Raw genomic sequence first — 16,976 nt, forward strand, 5'->3', positions numbered from 1 at the left:
GAGACCAGCCTGGCCAACATGGTCAAACCCTGTCTCTACTAAAAATACAAAAATTATCTGGGTATGGTGGCAGGCACCTGTAATCCCAGCTACTCAGCTGAGGTGGGAGAATCGCTTGAACCTGGGAGGTGGAGGCTGCAGTGCTGCAGTGAGCCGAGATTGCGCCACTGCACTCCAGCCTAGGCAACAGAAGGAGACAACAAAAGAAAGAAAGAATATGAAGTCAGTTCTACATGGTGCAAAGACCACAATATGAATACACCACTAAAATTTTCCAAGTTAAAGTACAAAGCATTTAAATTCCATTGTCATCTAAGGAAGAGCACATGAAAAGTTGAATGGCGATAAGAGCAGGTAGAAGTTTAAAGGAATAATAATGATATAGAACACAGTATTTAAAGACATCTTCAAGATACCACGGGTTTGGTTCCAGACTACCACAGTAAAGCAAATATTGCAATAAAGCAAATCATATGAATGTTCTAGTTTCCCAGTGCATTTACAAGTTACGTTTACACTATATTGTAGTCTGCTACATGCATAATAGCATTACGTATAAAAAAACAAGGTAGGTATCATCATTAAAAATACTTTATTGCTAAAAAATGCTCACAGTCATCTGAGATTTCCAGCAAGCTGTAATCTTTTTGCTGGTGGAGGGTCTTGGCCTGATGCTGCTAGCTGCTGACTGATCAGTGGTGGATGGCTGAAGGATGGGATGGCTGTGACAATTTCTTAAAATAAGACAACATTTAAGTTTGCCACATTGATGGACTCTTTCTTTTGTGAAAGATTTCTCTATAGAATGAGATGCCGTTTGACATTTTATCCATAGGAAAACTTCTTTCAGAATCAGTCAGTCCTCTCAAACCCTGCCACTGCTTTATCAACCATGTTTATGGAATATTCTAAATCGTTTGTTGTCGTTTCAACAATGCTCACAGCATCTTCACCAGAAATACACTCTAGATCTCAGGAAACTACTTTCTTTGTTCATCCATAAGAAGCAACTCCTCATCTGTTCCAGTTTGATCACGAGACTGCAGCAATCCAGTCACATCCTCAGGCTCCACTTCTAATTCTAGTTCTCTTGCTATTTCTACCACATCTGCAGTGACTTCCCCCACCGAAGTCTTGAACCTCTCAGTCATCCATGAGGGTTGGAATAAATGTCTTTCAAATTCCTATTAATGTCGATATTTGGAAATGTTCTCAATGGCATCTAGAATGATGAATCTTTTCCAGAAGGTTTTTAATTACCTTGCCCAGATTCATCATTAAAAAATCACTACGTATGGCAGCTACAGCCTCATGAAATGTATTTCTTAAATAAGACTTGAAAGTCCAAAGTACTCCTTGATCCATGGGCTCTCTGGACTGCAGAATGAATGCTGAGCTAACAGGCATGAAGACAACATTCATCTCCTTGTAGATCTCCATCAGAGCTCTTGGATGACCAGATGCACTGTCAATAAGCAGCAATATTTTGAAAGGAATCTTTTTCTCTGAGCAGTAGGTGTCAACAGTGAGCTTAAAATATTCAGTAAATCATGCTGTAAACAGATGTGCTATCATTCATTTATAGAGCATAAACAGAGTAGATATAGTGTAATTCTTTAGGGCCCTAGGATTTTTTAAACGGTAAATGAGTATTTGCTTTAAAATCATCAGCTGCATTAGCCCCTAACAAGACTAGTCTGTCCTATGAAGCTTGGAGTCCAGGCATTGACGTCTGTCTAGCTATGAATGTCCTAGATGTCATCTTCTTCCAGTATAAGGCTGTTGCACTGATATTGAAAATCTGTTGTTTTGTGTAGGCAACTTCATTGAACATCTTAGCTAGATCCTCTGGATAACTCATTACAGCTTCTAGTAGCACTTGTTGCTTTCACCTTGCAACTTTACTGTTATAGAAACTTCTTTCCTTAAATCTAATGAATGAAACTCTGCGAGCTTTAAATATTTCTTCTGTAGTTCCTCACCTCTCTCAGCTTTCATAGAATTGAAGAGTTAGAGCCTTGCTCTGGATTAAGCTTTGGCTTAAGGGAATGTTGTGGCTGATTTGATCTATCTAGACCACTCAAACTTTGGCAATATCAGCAATAAGGTTGTTTCACTTTCTTATCATTTGTGGGTTCCCCGGAGTAGCACTTTTAACTTCCTCCAATAACTTTTCTTTTGCATTCAAAACTTGGCTGTTTGGTGCAAAAGGCCTAACTTTCGGCCTGTCTCAGCTTTCAGTGTGCCTTCCTCACTAAGCTTAATAATTTCAGCTTTGGATTCAAAGTGAGAGAAGTACAACTCTTCCTTTTGTTAAACACTTAAGAGGCCATTAGAGGGTTATTAATTGGTCTAATTTCAATACTGTTGTGTCTTAGAGATAGGGAGGCCCCAAAAGAGGAAGAGAGACGGAGAATGGCTAGTTGGGGAAGCAGCCAGAACACACACCATATTTGTCAATTAAATTCACCGTCTTACATGAGCACAGTTCATGGTGTCCCAAAACAATCTGCAATAGTAATATCAAAGATCACTGATCACAGATCACTATAACAGGTAAAAAAAAAAAAATCATGAAAAGGTTTGAAATATTGTGAGAATTGCCAAAATGTGACAGACACAAGGTGAGTACATCCTGTTAGAAAAAATGATGCCAACAGATTTGCTCAATGCAAGGTTGCAACAAATCTCCAATTTGTAAAAAACGCAGTATCTGTGAAGCACAATAAACTGAAGTGCAATAAGATAAGGTATGTCTGTACTGAGCCACTGTTAAGAGTTGTACACACATTATTTTTCATTTAATCCTTACAATAATCCCATGAGGTAGGTTTTTTTAAAAAGTCCCCCAAACTTTACAGATGCAGTATCTGTAAATATCAAATAATTTCCCCCAGATCATGTGCCTAGGATGTGGCAGAGCTAAGATTCAAACACTGACCTTATTTCAAAGCCCATACTCTTAACCAGTGTACAATATTGCCTTCCCAATACTTTATAAGACTATTCAATGCTACTCAACTTGTAGGTTTTTAAAGAGCTTAATACCAACATCAAAATCTCCCTATATTTCCATTTAAGCAAAGTAATGAAGACTGGAAACTGCAGCATATTCTAGAGAAAAAGAACCAGGGAAAGAAAACACTAAGTGAGGGCTGGGCGCGGTGGCTCATGCCTGTAATCCCAGCACTTTGGGAGTCCGAGGCGGGCGGATCACCTGAGCTCAGGAGTTCGAGACAAGCCTGGCCAACATGGGTGAAACCCCGTCTCTACTAAAAATACAAAAATTAGCCAGGCATGGTGGTAGGCGCCTGTAATCCCAGCTACTTGGGAGGCTGAGACAGGAGAATCACTTTAACCCGGGAGGCAGAGGTTGCAGCGAGCTGAGATCGTGCCACTGCACTCCAGCCTGGGCAATAGGGCAAGACTCTGTCTCAAAAAAAACCCAAAAAAACAAAAACAAAAAAAAACCCAAAAAACAAAACACCACTAAGTGAATATTAAAGCAGGTAAAGGCCTCAAATTTAGATAAATTATAACATTTTAAAGATACTTTTAATATAACTATGGTGACCCCATTTCCTGAAATATAAACTGAGTTATATCATTTGACGAACAATTTCTAATATAGTTTCAAAACTGTCCATTAGGGAATCCTGTATTTTATTCAGGTCCTTGAATAAAATACAGACTATAGCCTCCAGGGTTAGGCACAAAAGATTCCTTTACACCATCTCAGAAAGCAAGGGATTTTGTGGTCACTTAATCTAACACTTATCACCACTTTATCTTTTTAAGTAATTTCAGACTTATAAAAAAGTTGTCATAAAAATTCCTGTATACCCTTCATGCAAAATATTTTACCACATTTGCTTTATCATTCATTCCCTCTCAATATCCATACACATTTTCTCCTGAAAGGTTTAAGAGTAAAATGCAGCCATGATGCCCCCTTATCTCTAAATACTTCCCTGTGTCACCACTGTAGTTTAACGTTTGTCACATATCTGTCACTAAGTTATGTCCTCCCTCACTCCCAAAAAACTCAAATTATATATATAAATATAAAATTTGATACATGAGGACACTTTGCCTTGTGAATGGTAAGTAAGTTAAACAAGTTAAGACCTAGTGGATGGCAGTTTCAGACTTTCTGTCCAGATATCCTTTCTACTTCACACTGTTAAATGATGTGAGAACTTAGGAGGAAGATGGAGCATAAACCAGGAAGATGAAAGATGAGGAAACAGTGATTAAGAAGACAAGATAATCGGTAAAGGGCCAGACAGGGCTTTAGAATATCAGGAGGAGTGCTGGTGTCCTGGCAAGTTGGGTATTACTCTCCCCAATTTACCACACTAAAAAACATTATAATCACCTAAAATGGTTCTATTACTGACATCCCTACGTCATTCTCTGGGACCACAAATGCCTGTTTTCCTAAGTACTTTCATTCTCATTGTTCTTCACCCCTATTAGGGCCTCCAGCCCACTGACACCTTCTTGTTTCTTGTTCTCCTGCCTTCACTTCCCTCCCCACCTTGCTCAAACTGCTCTCTTGCAAATATCCTAAACTCCCATATCCCTTCCTTCTTTGTTAAACTCACTTGGCAAGATCCCAATTTTTATTTACCCAACTAGCCACCTTCTCTATGCGCATACAGGATCTGGAATTACTGGTAGAAAAGTTACCCAACCTGACCGATGGGAACCACTACATAAACTCATGGGTACTAACCTCAACCGGCCTTCAATGTATTCTGGAAACCTCACATTTCTCCAGGCAAACTTCCTCTCCCAGTCTTCACAGCTATTCCTTCAAACATTCTCTTTCCTTCAGCTTCCAACTCTCACACCTTTCCCTAAACTCTCCCTCACAGAGAAGACGACCAGATAGGAGCCACCTATCCTCTTTGTTCCCTCCTATTACAGTGAAAATGCCCTCCTATCAGAGGCCAATTGTTTTGCTTGTATGCTGAATCCTTTTTCCTTGACCGTCAATCTCTTCCTGCCCATAGCATCCTTTCTCATAAGGGTCTATGTATCAATTCATTCTCCGCCTTACAAAAAAAAGAAAAAAAAAAAAAAAAAAAAGACAAGGGCTGGGAGTGGTGGCTCATGCCTGTAATCCCAGCACTTTGAGAGGCTGACGTAGAGGACTGCTTGAACCCAGGAGTCCAAGACAGCCTGGGCAATGTGGCAAGACCCCGTTTCTAAAAAAAAATAAAAAAAAAAAAAAAATAAAAATAAAAAATTACCCGGGTGTGGTGGCAAATGCCTGTGGTTCTAGCTACTCAGGAGGCTGAGGTAGGAGGATCACTTGAGCCTGGGAGGTTGAGGCTGCAGTGAGCCGTGATTGAGCCACTGCACTCCAGCCTGGGTGACAGAATGAGACCCTGTCTCAAAAGTATAAAAATAAATAAAAGGCAATTAAGTGAAAGAGGCCAATCTGAAAAAAGCTATATACTGTATGATTCCAACTATTACATTCTGGAAAAGGCTAAACTATAGAGACAGTAAAAAATATCAGTGGTTGCCAGAGGTTTGGGAGGGAAAAGGGATGAATAGGTGGAGCACAGGGGATTTTCAGGGCAGTGAAATGATTCTGTATGATACTGTAATGGTAGGTACATGCCATTATACACATGTCAATACCCACAGCATGTAGCACAACAAGAGTACACTAATTTAAACTATGAACTTTGGGTGATAATGATGCGTCAATATTGGTTCATCCATTGTTTCAAATGTACCACTCTGGTGTGGGATATTAATAGTGGATAGGCTGTGTGTGTGTGCGTGTGTGTGTGTGTGTGTTAGGGGTTGGGGAAGAGGAGATATATGGGAACTCTGTACTTTCTGCTCAATTTTGCTATGAACCTAAAACTGTTCTAAAAATAAAGTCTATTAATTAAGGGAAAAAAGCCATCCTTTAACTTCCTTCTAACTATTGCCTGCCCCTTTACAAGCAAATGTATTAGGAGGCTTACCCATGTTACTATTAACATCCTACACCAGAGTGGTATATTTGTTACAATGGTAACAAATAAGAAAGCTGGCCTAGAAATACTTTCTTCTATGTTTCAAATCATTTTATAGGCAGCTAATCTAAGCCCATTGCCACTCACAGATACATACATACAGTTCCTGGGACTGGCATTCTAATAACCTAGAGACATAATGATAGCTAAAAACTCCATATAGATTTTTAAAATTGCTTTTCAAATTTACAGTCCATTTTTTTTCTGAAGCAAAACTGATCACATATGTTTTAGGTATTTAATATTCAATAATTTTTAATTGTGGTGGGAAATTGAATTGCCATATTATACAATTATTCTCAAATTTAATATTTCAAAACAGCTCATTTTATATAAAGCTAACATGGCAGACTGAATGATATATTAATAGTATTTATCATACTAAGTATTAGCAAAGTAAGTATTGAGACACAGATGGTAAATGACCAAGACATTACCATAGATATTAATTCCTCTTTGCTCTGGAGACTAGTGCAGTACAATTCTTAAAGACAATCCCTGAAATACAATCCTATAACCTCCCGTCATAAACCATGATCATAAAGGAGAACATATGCGTCCCATTAGAACAATGGAATAATCGGAAGTTCTATTTCTGACAAAGCACTCAAAATCAACTAAATTTGAGCTAGATCAATATGATAAAAGCCAGAAACCAATAAATATAAAGCTTTATTAATTTAAATTATAAAATTATTCTTTCAAGGTCCACAATATGAGTACAAACACACTATATATAAAAATGATACAAGCCCCCTGCCCAATGTTCTAGACATACACATTGAATCCCAAATTCAAATTAACTGTATCATAAAGCTGAAGTTATAATAATGCTGCCAGTTATATTAAAAGAAAAGTTGTCTTGAAAAGTATGAATTTAGATCTCTCACTATTAAGTTTCAGTGCTAAAAACACGGCCCAAATTATTCTACTTTATATGGTTTGCAGTGACTTCTGCCTACCACTAGATGGTGCTATCAGCTTCAGAAATCCAGGGAATAAAATGGGAGCTGTCTATATTAATCCGTATATATTACTCATCCTTTTTAATTATCTCAAATATCCTGTCTCAGTGTGCTCACACTTGTATTAATCAGATCATGAGTCTCAATCCTCAGCTTAACATACAGCATAACCTAGTCTCAATCCTCAGCTGAACTTGTATTGTTTGTATCTCAAAGGATAAATACTTGAGGGGATGGATACCCCATTCTCCATGATGTGCTTATTTCACATTGCATGCCTGTATCAAAATAGCTCATGTACCCCATAAATATATACACGTACTCTGTACTTACAAAAAGTAAAAATAAATTAACAACAAAAAAACCATACAGGGCAACTACAATCTTAGATTATGAAATAAATGCACTGTTAAAATCGGAAATAATGAAAGGTAGAAAACCTCAATCTTTCACAAAGGATTTTCCAATTCAATTCTAAAATTAAGTGAGGAGAAAACAGAAGAAAAGCACTATAAGGTTTTTTTTCCGTCATAACTTACAACCTCCAAAAACATCCTGTTATTATTTATCCAGTTAGTTTACCTTAAAGACTAGATTTTGCTAACGACAGTATTTTTAATCAGCACTTTAAACTAATCTTGAGTCCAGAAGTGGAAACAATACTATTTTGTATCATAAAAGTCAAGATCTAGAGATCAAAAAGGGCCTTTAATTTTACCATGCAAATACCATAATTAGGTAAATTTTTGTAAAAGAAACAACTTCCTCAAACAACAGTGCTCAAACCATTATAATTCTAAGCAATGTATTCTCAAAAGTGAACAAAAATTTTAAATATCTCTAATCTAAATGAAGGGATAGAACAATCTCAGATTACATCTAAGCCATTTTATATTGCTAGTAAAAGTATAAAAACCATTTGTTTGAAAAGGCTTGAAACCAGTCAGAATTCAGTATCAGAGCCTTCCCATACATTTCACAGACTAAGTACAATTTGGCTAACTACATATAAATGTGACTAACCTGGTTTTGTATAAATTTAATTAGAAATAAACTAAAAATAATTTTTAAAGTTTCTATTTTAAATTTGGTTACTTATTAACACATCTGCATTTTTTAAAGTACTACAAATGTGAATAAAAATTTAACAGAAAGCCTGGTGATCACAAAATGTACTACTATTACCAAGTTCACATCATTTATACTATCTGACAGTAGCAAGGATCCCAATTATTATCCTTAACGAAACAAGCAGCTGGCCAGGCACAGTGGCTTACACCTGTAATTCCCAGCACTTTGGGAGGCTGAGGCCAGTGGATCACCTGAGGTCAGGAATTGGAGACCAACCTGGCCAACAGGGTGAAACCCTGCCTCTACTAAAAATACCAAAATTAGCTGGACATAGTGGCAGGTACCTGTAATCCCAGCTACTGAGGAGGCTGAGGCAGAAGAATTGCTTGAACCTGGGAGACAGAGGTTACAGTGAGCAGAGATTGTGCCACCGCACTCTGGGAGACACAGTGAGATTCGGTCTCAAAAAAAAAAAAAAAAAAAAAAAAAAAAGAAAGAAAGAAAGAAAGAAACACACAACCACCAGCACAATTTCTTACCAAAGATACTAAAATATTTCATGTACACCATAAATATATATACCTGTACTCACAAAAATTAAAAATAAGAAAAAAACCAGGCTGAGTGCAGTGGCTCACTCCTGTAATCCCAGCACTTTGGGAGGCCGAGAGGCAGGTGGATCACGACGTCAAGAGATTGAAACCATCCTGGCCAACATGGTGAAACTCCATCTCTACTAAAAATACAAAAAATAGCCAACATGGTAAAACCTCGTCTTCACTAAAAATACAAAAATTAGCTGAGAATGGTGGCATGCGCCTGTAGTCCCAGCTACTTGGGAGGCTGAGGCAGGAGAATCACTTCAACTGGGGAGGCAGAGGTTGTAGTGAGCTGAGATTGTGCCACTGCACTCCAGCCTGGGAGACAGAGGGAGACTCTGTCTCAAAAAATAAATAAATAAATAAATAAATAATTTTCTTAAAAATTAAGAAAAAAAACCATACAGGGCCATTACAAACTTAGTATGAAATAAATGCACTGTTAAAATCCGAAATAATGAAAGGTGGAAATGCATATACTTTACAGATACAACTTTCAACATAAACTTTACAAAAACTTTGGGGTAAAAGTTTTCTTAAAAGTTCAGATTTTGGCTGGGTGCAGTGGCTCACGCCTGTAATCCTAGCACTTTGGGAGGCCGAGGCAGGTGGACCACAAGGTCAGGAGTTCAAGACCAGCCTGGCTAACACAGTGAAACCCCATCTCTACTAAAATTACAAAAATTAGCTGGGTGTGGTAGCATGCACCTATAATCCCAGCCACTCAGGAGGCTGAGGCAGGAGAATCACTTGAACCTGGGAGGTGGTGGTTACAGTGAGCAGAGATCACGCCACTGCACTAGGCAACAGAGCAAGGCTCTGTCTAGAAAGAAAAAAAAAAGGTCAGATCTTTTTTCACTATGTACATTAGTTTATCCTAACACTTTTCTCAATTCTTCTAAATGTTCTGAATGTTGAGATATGTCTTATGGTTAAAATTAATATAGTACAATTCACTATGTTGTACTCAAATTTCATCTTGAAACTGAAAAGTGGCTGAAACATGGCTGAATGGCATACCTTCAGAGTTGTGTGCAGTTTTCTTGTGTTTTCGGCAATAGACCCTATAAAAAAATGAAGAAATCAAAAATTACTAAGTAAGCAAACTAAATTAAACTCACTTTTCAAATTAAGAAAATGAGCAGTCACCCCACTCACAAGCCGGATTTAAAAAATACTACTAAACTTCCTGTACCATTTTACATTTCTTATCAAAAACACCCTTTATGATCACGATGATGATGAAATGCTTTGAAATGGGAAGAATTTTCATGAAAGCCCCAAGAAAGTATGATTGCAAAAAAAAAAAAAAAAAAAAAAAAACCTAAAAAACTTAAATAATTACATGTAAATTCCTTGTGACGGTTTCTCTCGTATTTGAGCTTTATCATGCAATGCACAGTGGTAGTGGTATGTCCTGTGACATGTTTTCACATCACAACCAATTGTTGCTCCAGGACAATGGCACAAAGAACACATCTACAGCAAAAAGACAAAATAATATTATTAGTATGTGACTTTCTAAGGCTGTATATCAGATTAGAGACGTATCAGTTTCTGTCAAGGAAAACAAATTGGTTTTTGAAAACTTTTGTAATTAACGCTATTTTTCTTGTTTTCTCTCCTTAGAATAACCTGAATAAAATTCTTCTGGGGTATTTTTTTCCCATGTTAAACACTGACAAAATTAACAGAATGTTATATGTGTATTGTTTCATTATGGTCAAGAGAAAATTTGAAATACTGCAATTCAGGAATGTGAGCTGTACGTAACATTATAAAAGAGTTAGACCTTTTAATGCAATCCAGATCTTCCTGGGTTTAAATAAATGGAGAAAATGTATCATACCAGAAAAAAATGTTTTCCTTAAAATTTCCACTTAATTGTCGGGCGTGGTGGCTCACGTCTATAATCCTAGCACTTTGGGAGGCTGAGCGGGCGGATCACAAGGTCCGGAGTTCGAGATCAGCCTGGCCAATATGGTGAAACCCCGTCTCCATAAAAATACAAAAAAATTAGCCGTGTGTGGTGGTACATGCCTATAATCTCAGCTACTTGGGAGGCTGAGGAAGGAGAATTGCTGGAAACTGGGAGGCGGAGGTTGCAGTGAGCTGAGATTGTGCCACTGCACTCCTCTAGCCTACGCAACAGAGCAAGACTCCATCTGAAAAAAAAAAAAAAAAAAAAAAAAAAAAAAAAAAAAAAAAAAAAAAAAAAAAAATTCCACTTAATTAATGAGACTCTGTGGGGAAAAAAAAATCTCACATAATTACTATTTGAGAACCTGGTAAAATCCATTTAAAGTGAGGGAAGGAGAGAGGATTAAAGAATTAGGTAGCTTTTTTTTTTTTTTTTTTTTTTTTTTGAGGCGGAGTTTCGCTCTCCTTACCCAGGCTGGAGTGCAATGGCGCAATCTTGGCTCACCGCAACCTCTGCCTCCTGGGTTCAGGCAATTCTCCTGCCTCAGCCTCCTGAGTAGCTGGGATTACAGGCACGTGCCACCATGCCCAGCTAATTTTTTGTATTTTTAGTAGAGACGAGGTTTCACCACGTTGACCAGAATGGTCTCGATCTCTTGACCTTGTGATCCACTCACCTCGGCCTCCCAAATTGCTGGGATTACAGGCGTGAGCCACCGCGCCTGGCCAGAATTAGGTAGCTTTTTAAATACCTTGAGCTCTGAGACTATTTTGTGATGCCAAGTTGATTATATTGTGAAAAATATGCTTGGCTACTTCAATTTAATCTATGTCACTTACCTCTTGCATTATGAATTCAGGAAAACAGATAAAACAACAGATTATTTCGATGTATTTTAATATGCCTTACCTTTTGAATTTAATGTGTAATTCATATTGATTAACTAGTTTATGCACTACATTTAGGAAAAAAGTCATCTTTAAGAAGGTACACAGCAATGATTTTCAGTGGTTTTGATCAACGTATCATAATGTGCTGTACCAAGTGAACTTTTATAATGAGGCCATTTAACTATAAATGCCATGCCAAACCAGATTTACAACAAGCTAAATATGAATTTGTTTCTTGGTTGCTGGACACCTTGTTCTAAAGTGTTCCCATCTCTCATTTTATTAATTTGAACACAAAGAACACTTAGCATTCCTAACTTTCGGATTACTTGGCCTCCAAGTAATATTGTTGTACCAAAAGGCTAATATAAATTCCAATAAAATTTCTTACATTTCTCTAAGCAAGTCAAATACTCAAACTCTCATTCAAGCTATCATTTAAAAAATACTCATACATAAATCAGAAACAGAAACACTCTCACTACAGCTATTTCCCAGAAAACATGTGGGCCAGTGCCCATTCCTGATACAAGAAATGCCCCCTTTCTTCCTTAAATAAATATAGAAACTTCAAAGTATTACTGTAAAAAGAAATACTATGCCAAATTATCAAGAAGTGAAAGCTTCTGGATGGCTTATAAATTCTTAAGGAGGTAGAACATTTGAACTGCAGCTTAATTACCAAGTTCTATTATATTATAGAAATTCTGGAAAACACGAAAGACTGCAAAGGAAATTTCAAGATCACTCATACTCACCAAGCAGAGATGCCTTACAGTATTACAATGTGTATGTGAAATGTAATTCTACCCGTACTGTTTTGCAATCTATTTTTTTTTTTAACACATCAAACACGAACCCACTTCACTAAGAACTTTATGGCAAGTAATTTATCTTGAAACTTACATCTAAAGCAGGTTTAGATGGGTACTTTTTGAAAAAAAAAATATTAAATTCAATTAGCAAGCCAAACTGAAAAGAGAGGTGTCATTACAAATACTACATTGAGCTCAACCTTGGCAAGATACAGATAAGATGGGCACTCTTGTATACAGCTGGAAATTGGTACACGCTCTCTAGAAAGCAATTTGACTTATTCAACAAAGATTTTTTTAAAAATTTGTATTCTCTGAGCCAGTAATTTTACTCTATAAACCTAGTCTAAGAAATAATCAGACTTAAGCAATTTATGCAGAAGCAATTTCATTGCAGAATTATTTGGAACAGTCCAACATGTCAAACTACCTAGGGAAAACAACAATTGAAAAATGTTTAAATAAATCATAGTATAAACATATGAGAGAATGTTCTACAGGCACTCTTTTCAAAAAGATTGTAATGGCACAGGAAGATCTATGTATAATGTTAAGTGAAAAAATAAGGCAGGATACAAAACTATGTGAATTATGATCCCAACTATGTTTATAACACAGATTCTTTAAAACAGATGGAAGTAAAAACAGCAAAATGCTAAGTGGCTATATCTGGGTGGCTGGTTTTCTTCATAATGGCCTGTATTTTCTGATTTTTCTGCAATGGGCAAAAGTAGTTTTCTAGGCCAAAAAAAAAAAAATCATTTAAAAAACAAATTAGGAAATCTCTAGTAAATGCTTTCAATACTCATCTCTCAGTATGATGAAAATAAGATGGGAACCAAAAGCCCAAAATATACCAAAATAGTTTTTGGCTGGTTATAAATTTAAATCTGCCCAAAGTAACTGGTTTTAAGCTGCTATGGTGAAATAAATGCATTTTGGAAATAACCAGTTAACTACAGCAACTCAGGACAGATACTTTTTTTTAAAGCTTACTTTATTTTTATAGTTTCACTCAAGAAAGACAAGAAAGAGGAAGACATGCCAATAAAAAATATTTTCAGAGTGGAAACTTCTTTAAAAGGTTAGGAGTTGGAACTTTGCTAAATTAGAATTCATAGGACCTATTTTATGCGGCATTCACATACAAGCAGTCAAATTTCTGGCAAGATACTAACAAAATAGCAAAAACTATCCATAATAAAACCAAAATAGAATGTTTACATTTGCTTGCTTACCTATGAATACAAAAGGGGGAAATTATCTTAGTCTACCATGCTATATTCCAACCTCTAAAATAATCCTTCTTCTCTACACTCCTATGGGACTTAAGATAAATACAGTTTTTTTGGCTTTTATTTTACTCCATTATATGGCTAATTATCTTTATAAATACATAATTTTATCAATCAATTCCTTCTAGACCGAATTTTTTTTCTGAAGACTAACACCGTGCCTTATAAAGTAGTGTTCAGCAAGTATGTCCTTGCAAGCATACTGTTATTGAAGATTTTAATCTTATGGCATATTTTTTTCCCATTCATGTTTCTAATACCTGCAGATTTAACATAATTATCTTCAGCTACTTCTAAAAATATTTAAACATTCTGATCTAGGACTGGGAATGGTGAAATTGGGGAGAACAATCCAGTTGGAGGAGCACAGAATGAACAGTGGCAAGACTATTTTGGGAAAAAAAATTAGCCCTGCTAGAAACAAGGTTGAGAACTCAGATGAGATAAAAAGAAAAATTAAAGAAGCTGAGAAACCAGATAGGTGGCTAGTCCAGCTTAAGAAATGTTATAGGAAATAAAAACAAAACAAAAGAGGCCTTCTCTAGAAAAAGGTGAAATAATTGGAAAACGGGGACCCCTCTACCACAAGGCACCCGGTTGGTTATACCCTAATAATGGCCCCAGTAGCCCTCCTTTGCACAAAACATTTGCTCTCCAATTTACCACAGTCCCTACCGGGCCTTCAGCAGAATGACTGTCAGCTGCCATGTATCATCATGCTTGCACGGTATCCACGGCTCTCTCAAATGTGCGAAAACGAAAGTTAACCTGAATGGTATTTTTCTTTTCTTTTTGAGACAGAGTTTTGCTCTTGTTGCCCAGGCTGGAGTGCAATGAGGCGATCCTTGCTTACCGCCAACCTACGCCTCCCAGGTTCAAGCGATTCTTCTGCCTCAGCCTTCCGAGTAGCTGGGATTACAGTCATGCACCACCATGCCTGGCTAATTTTGTATTTTTAGTAGAGACAGGGTTTCTCCATGTTGATCAGACTGGTTTCGAACTCCCGACCTCAGATGATCCACCTACCTCGGCCCCCCAAAGTGCTGGGATTATAGGCGCGAGCCACCACGCCTGGCCAGAAGCATGTTTTTTTAAGAACAGTGGTGGACCTCTCCCCAACTCCCCCCCCAAAAAGGCCCGCACTGTACATCAAATACTCTGTGGAGGGCTAATTTCCTGCTTCCAACATAGGCATACATGTTAATTCTGAGCTCATCCTGCTCGTATCCTGATTTCAAGTTCTTGACTTAGATAGAGGTGAAAACTTCATTAATAATGATTTTTCTCTTACTCCCCTATTTAGTTTGCTACCTAGTCCACCTAGTAAACCTTAGTATTTAATTACCAGCTCCAAATTAGGGATATTGGAAAAAGAGGCCCTGTCTTATTACAGATACTTACATAGCATCTCTATAGTAATGTTAGAAACGACACTAACTTAAGGTTAAATTGTGCAACATAAGCAGAGTCTCAAGGAGCTGACTCACTGATGAAAGAGAAGCTAAGTCATACATGAGACGAAACACAAGGAACTAAATGGACTGAGACTTAGCTCATGTCGGGTAGGAACCACAGGCTGGGACATACCTGCTCCTCAGTCAACTTAACTAGCACAGGGCTGAAATTCAGTTTGCAAAAAGAAGTCTTAATGAGCAAAAGGAAAACTATTGCTTTCTCAGTAACTACAGGGGAGTAAAATGAAAATGAGATTGCCAACTTCTACGACAGGCAAAAAGAGAAGGCTCCTGGGGAAAAGCTGGAACCTAATGGTCAGACAGAGCCACAGGGAACTGACAGAGGAAAGGCTGTCTGCAACTTGGCTTTGTCCAGCTTCATTGCCTTGTACCTAATATGTCTGTCAGTAATTGACTACCAGTGTACAGATACACGTTCTCACAGACAGGTAGTTACTGTTCTCAAGAAAACTGCTACAAATGCACAGACAAGGCAAAGGAAGGTACAAAAAGAGGTCAAGTTCTTGAGCCTGTAGGCAAAGAAAAAAATGCCAAAAGCTCTTGTAGTAGATATTTTCACAGGAGGTAGGAGCCAAAAACAAAGTGAGAGCAGCTTACCTAATGCAGGTGTTTGGCTTTTTGTTTTGTTTTTAATAACAGATAATACTACCTCCAATAAAAACTAGAAAGTGACAGTACAGTGGAGGGCAAGTTTTCAGAGCTGCCCCAATGCTCCATAACTCCAGCTTCATTGCTTTATTTATGGTAATACCTCACATATCCAAATAACTAGGGAACAGGGTGTCTCTGACTTATCTGGTTAACTGATGTTTTAGTTTTTATTTGTTAAATTGATGTGTTGAAAATTTCTTAAAAAGTACTACTTCATGGGAGGGTGGAATATGAACTCATAACTGCTTCAGTTTGATCCTTTAGTTACTATTGTTTAAAAATATGGCATTTTGAAGGAGGTCTCATAAAAACACAAATTTAATACTACTTATAAGGTTTAAATGGAAAGCCAGAAAACAACAGTGAAATCTGAAAGCTGCCAGTCATTGAAAAGTGATAAATTGCTTGAAAAATAGATTAGGACCTTAAATTCCAGTTGCTTCTAAATAACAGGGCCACTGAAAAGTACTTGTTAACTTTTTACTAGATTTCACAGACTAAATCTAAGCAGTTACTGAATAGACTATTTCAGATGTCTTGGAAATTGGAGGGAAATGAACTAAGCCTTAACCTCACCTCCTGACCTTGCTGAGAATATCACACTCCAACTCTATCCAACCTTCTGCATCATGATTGATGAGGAATATAAATTTTCTTACTGGAGTTTCTTTTTGTTTATCTGAAAGATTCAGACAGACATTTTCTGAGCTCAGATTTTTATGTTTAAGCTTTTCTCAGGTATGGGTTTTTCCAGTTGAGGGTATTCTAAACTGCTATGCCACTTGCTATAGTCTTTGAAGAACATCACGTACACATCTATGCTTAAGTAAGTACTGAGATATCCCCCAAAACCAGGAATGAGTTTTTTATATTATCGGTTTTGGTTCTCCTCCATTAGCAAAAATAAATGAGGATTTTATAATGAAATTAATTTACAGTATTCCTAATTACCAAAAAGTATTAAATGGAGGCAAATAAAAAAATTATGCATTAAAAACTATGTATTCAGTAATAGCCAAAGACCCAATTATCTCCATCATTACACTTCAAGTTCTCTTTGACCTTACATTCTCCTTTATCACCTCAAAAGTAAAGCAAAGTTCATTTTAATATGACTGGTAAAATATCTGCATACATTAAAATTAATCTGCATGCTATAATTGGAGCTTTTTAAAAATTCACATTTATATGAATACACTCACAATGCATGTACACTTAGCTACACAGATGACAATGAAGCCACTGAACAAATC

The 16,976-nt window shown here is 37.0% G+C and overlaps 1 protein-coding gene across 7 annotated transcripts in view; it reads right to left on the minus strand.

Annotated features, from left to right (window-relative positions):
• The window catches only part of PHF6 (PHD finger protein 6), an 85,576-nt gene that overhangs the window by 55,166 nt on the left and 13,434 nt on the right, over positions 1–16,976 (minus strand). For all 7 annotated transcript variants that reach the window (XR_012515657.1, XR_012515658.1, XM_074391771.1 and 4 more), the window contains exons 4-5: positions 10,022–10,155; positions 9,697–9,740 (exon numbers count right to left, since the gene is read on the minus strand). Coding sequence is in view for 5 of the 7 variants with exons in the window: in XM_074391771.1 (XP_074247872.1) it covers positions 9,697–9,740; positions 10,022–10,155 (178 nt within the window). In the remaining 2 variants the exon portion in view is untranslated. The remainder of the gene's footprint in view (positions 1–9,696; positions 9,741–10,021; positions 10,156–16,976) is intronic.

This window comes from Saimiri boliviensis, chromosome X, assembly GCF_048565385.1.
Source record: "Saimiri boliviensis isolate mSaiBol1 chromosome X, mSaiBol1.pri, whole genome shotgun sequence".
Taxonomy (NCBI): domain Eukaryota; kingdom Metazoa; phylum Chordata; class Mammalia; order Primates; family Cebidae; genus Saimiri; species Saimiri boliviensis.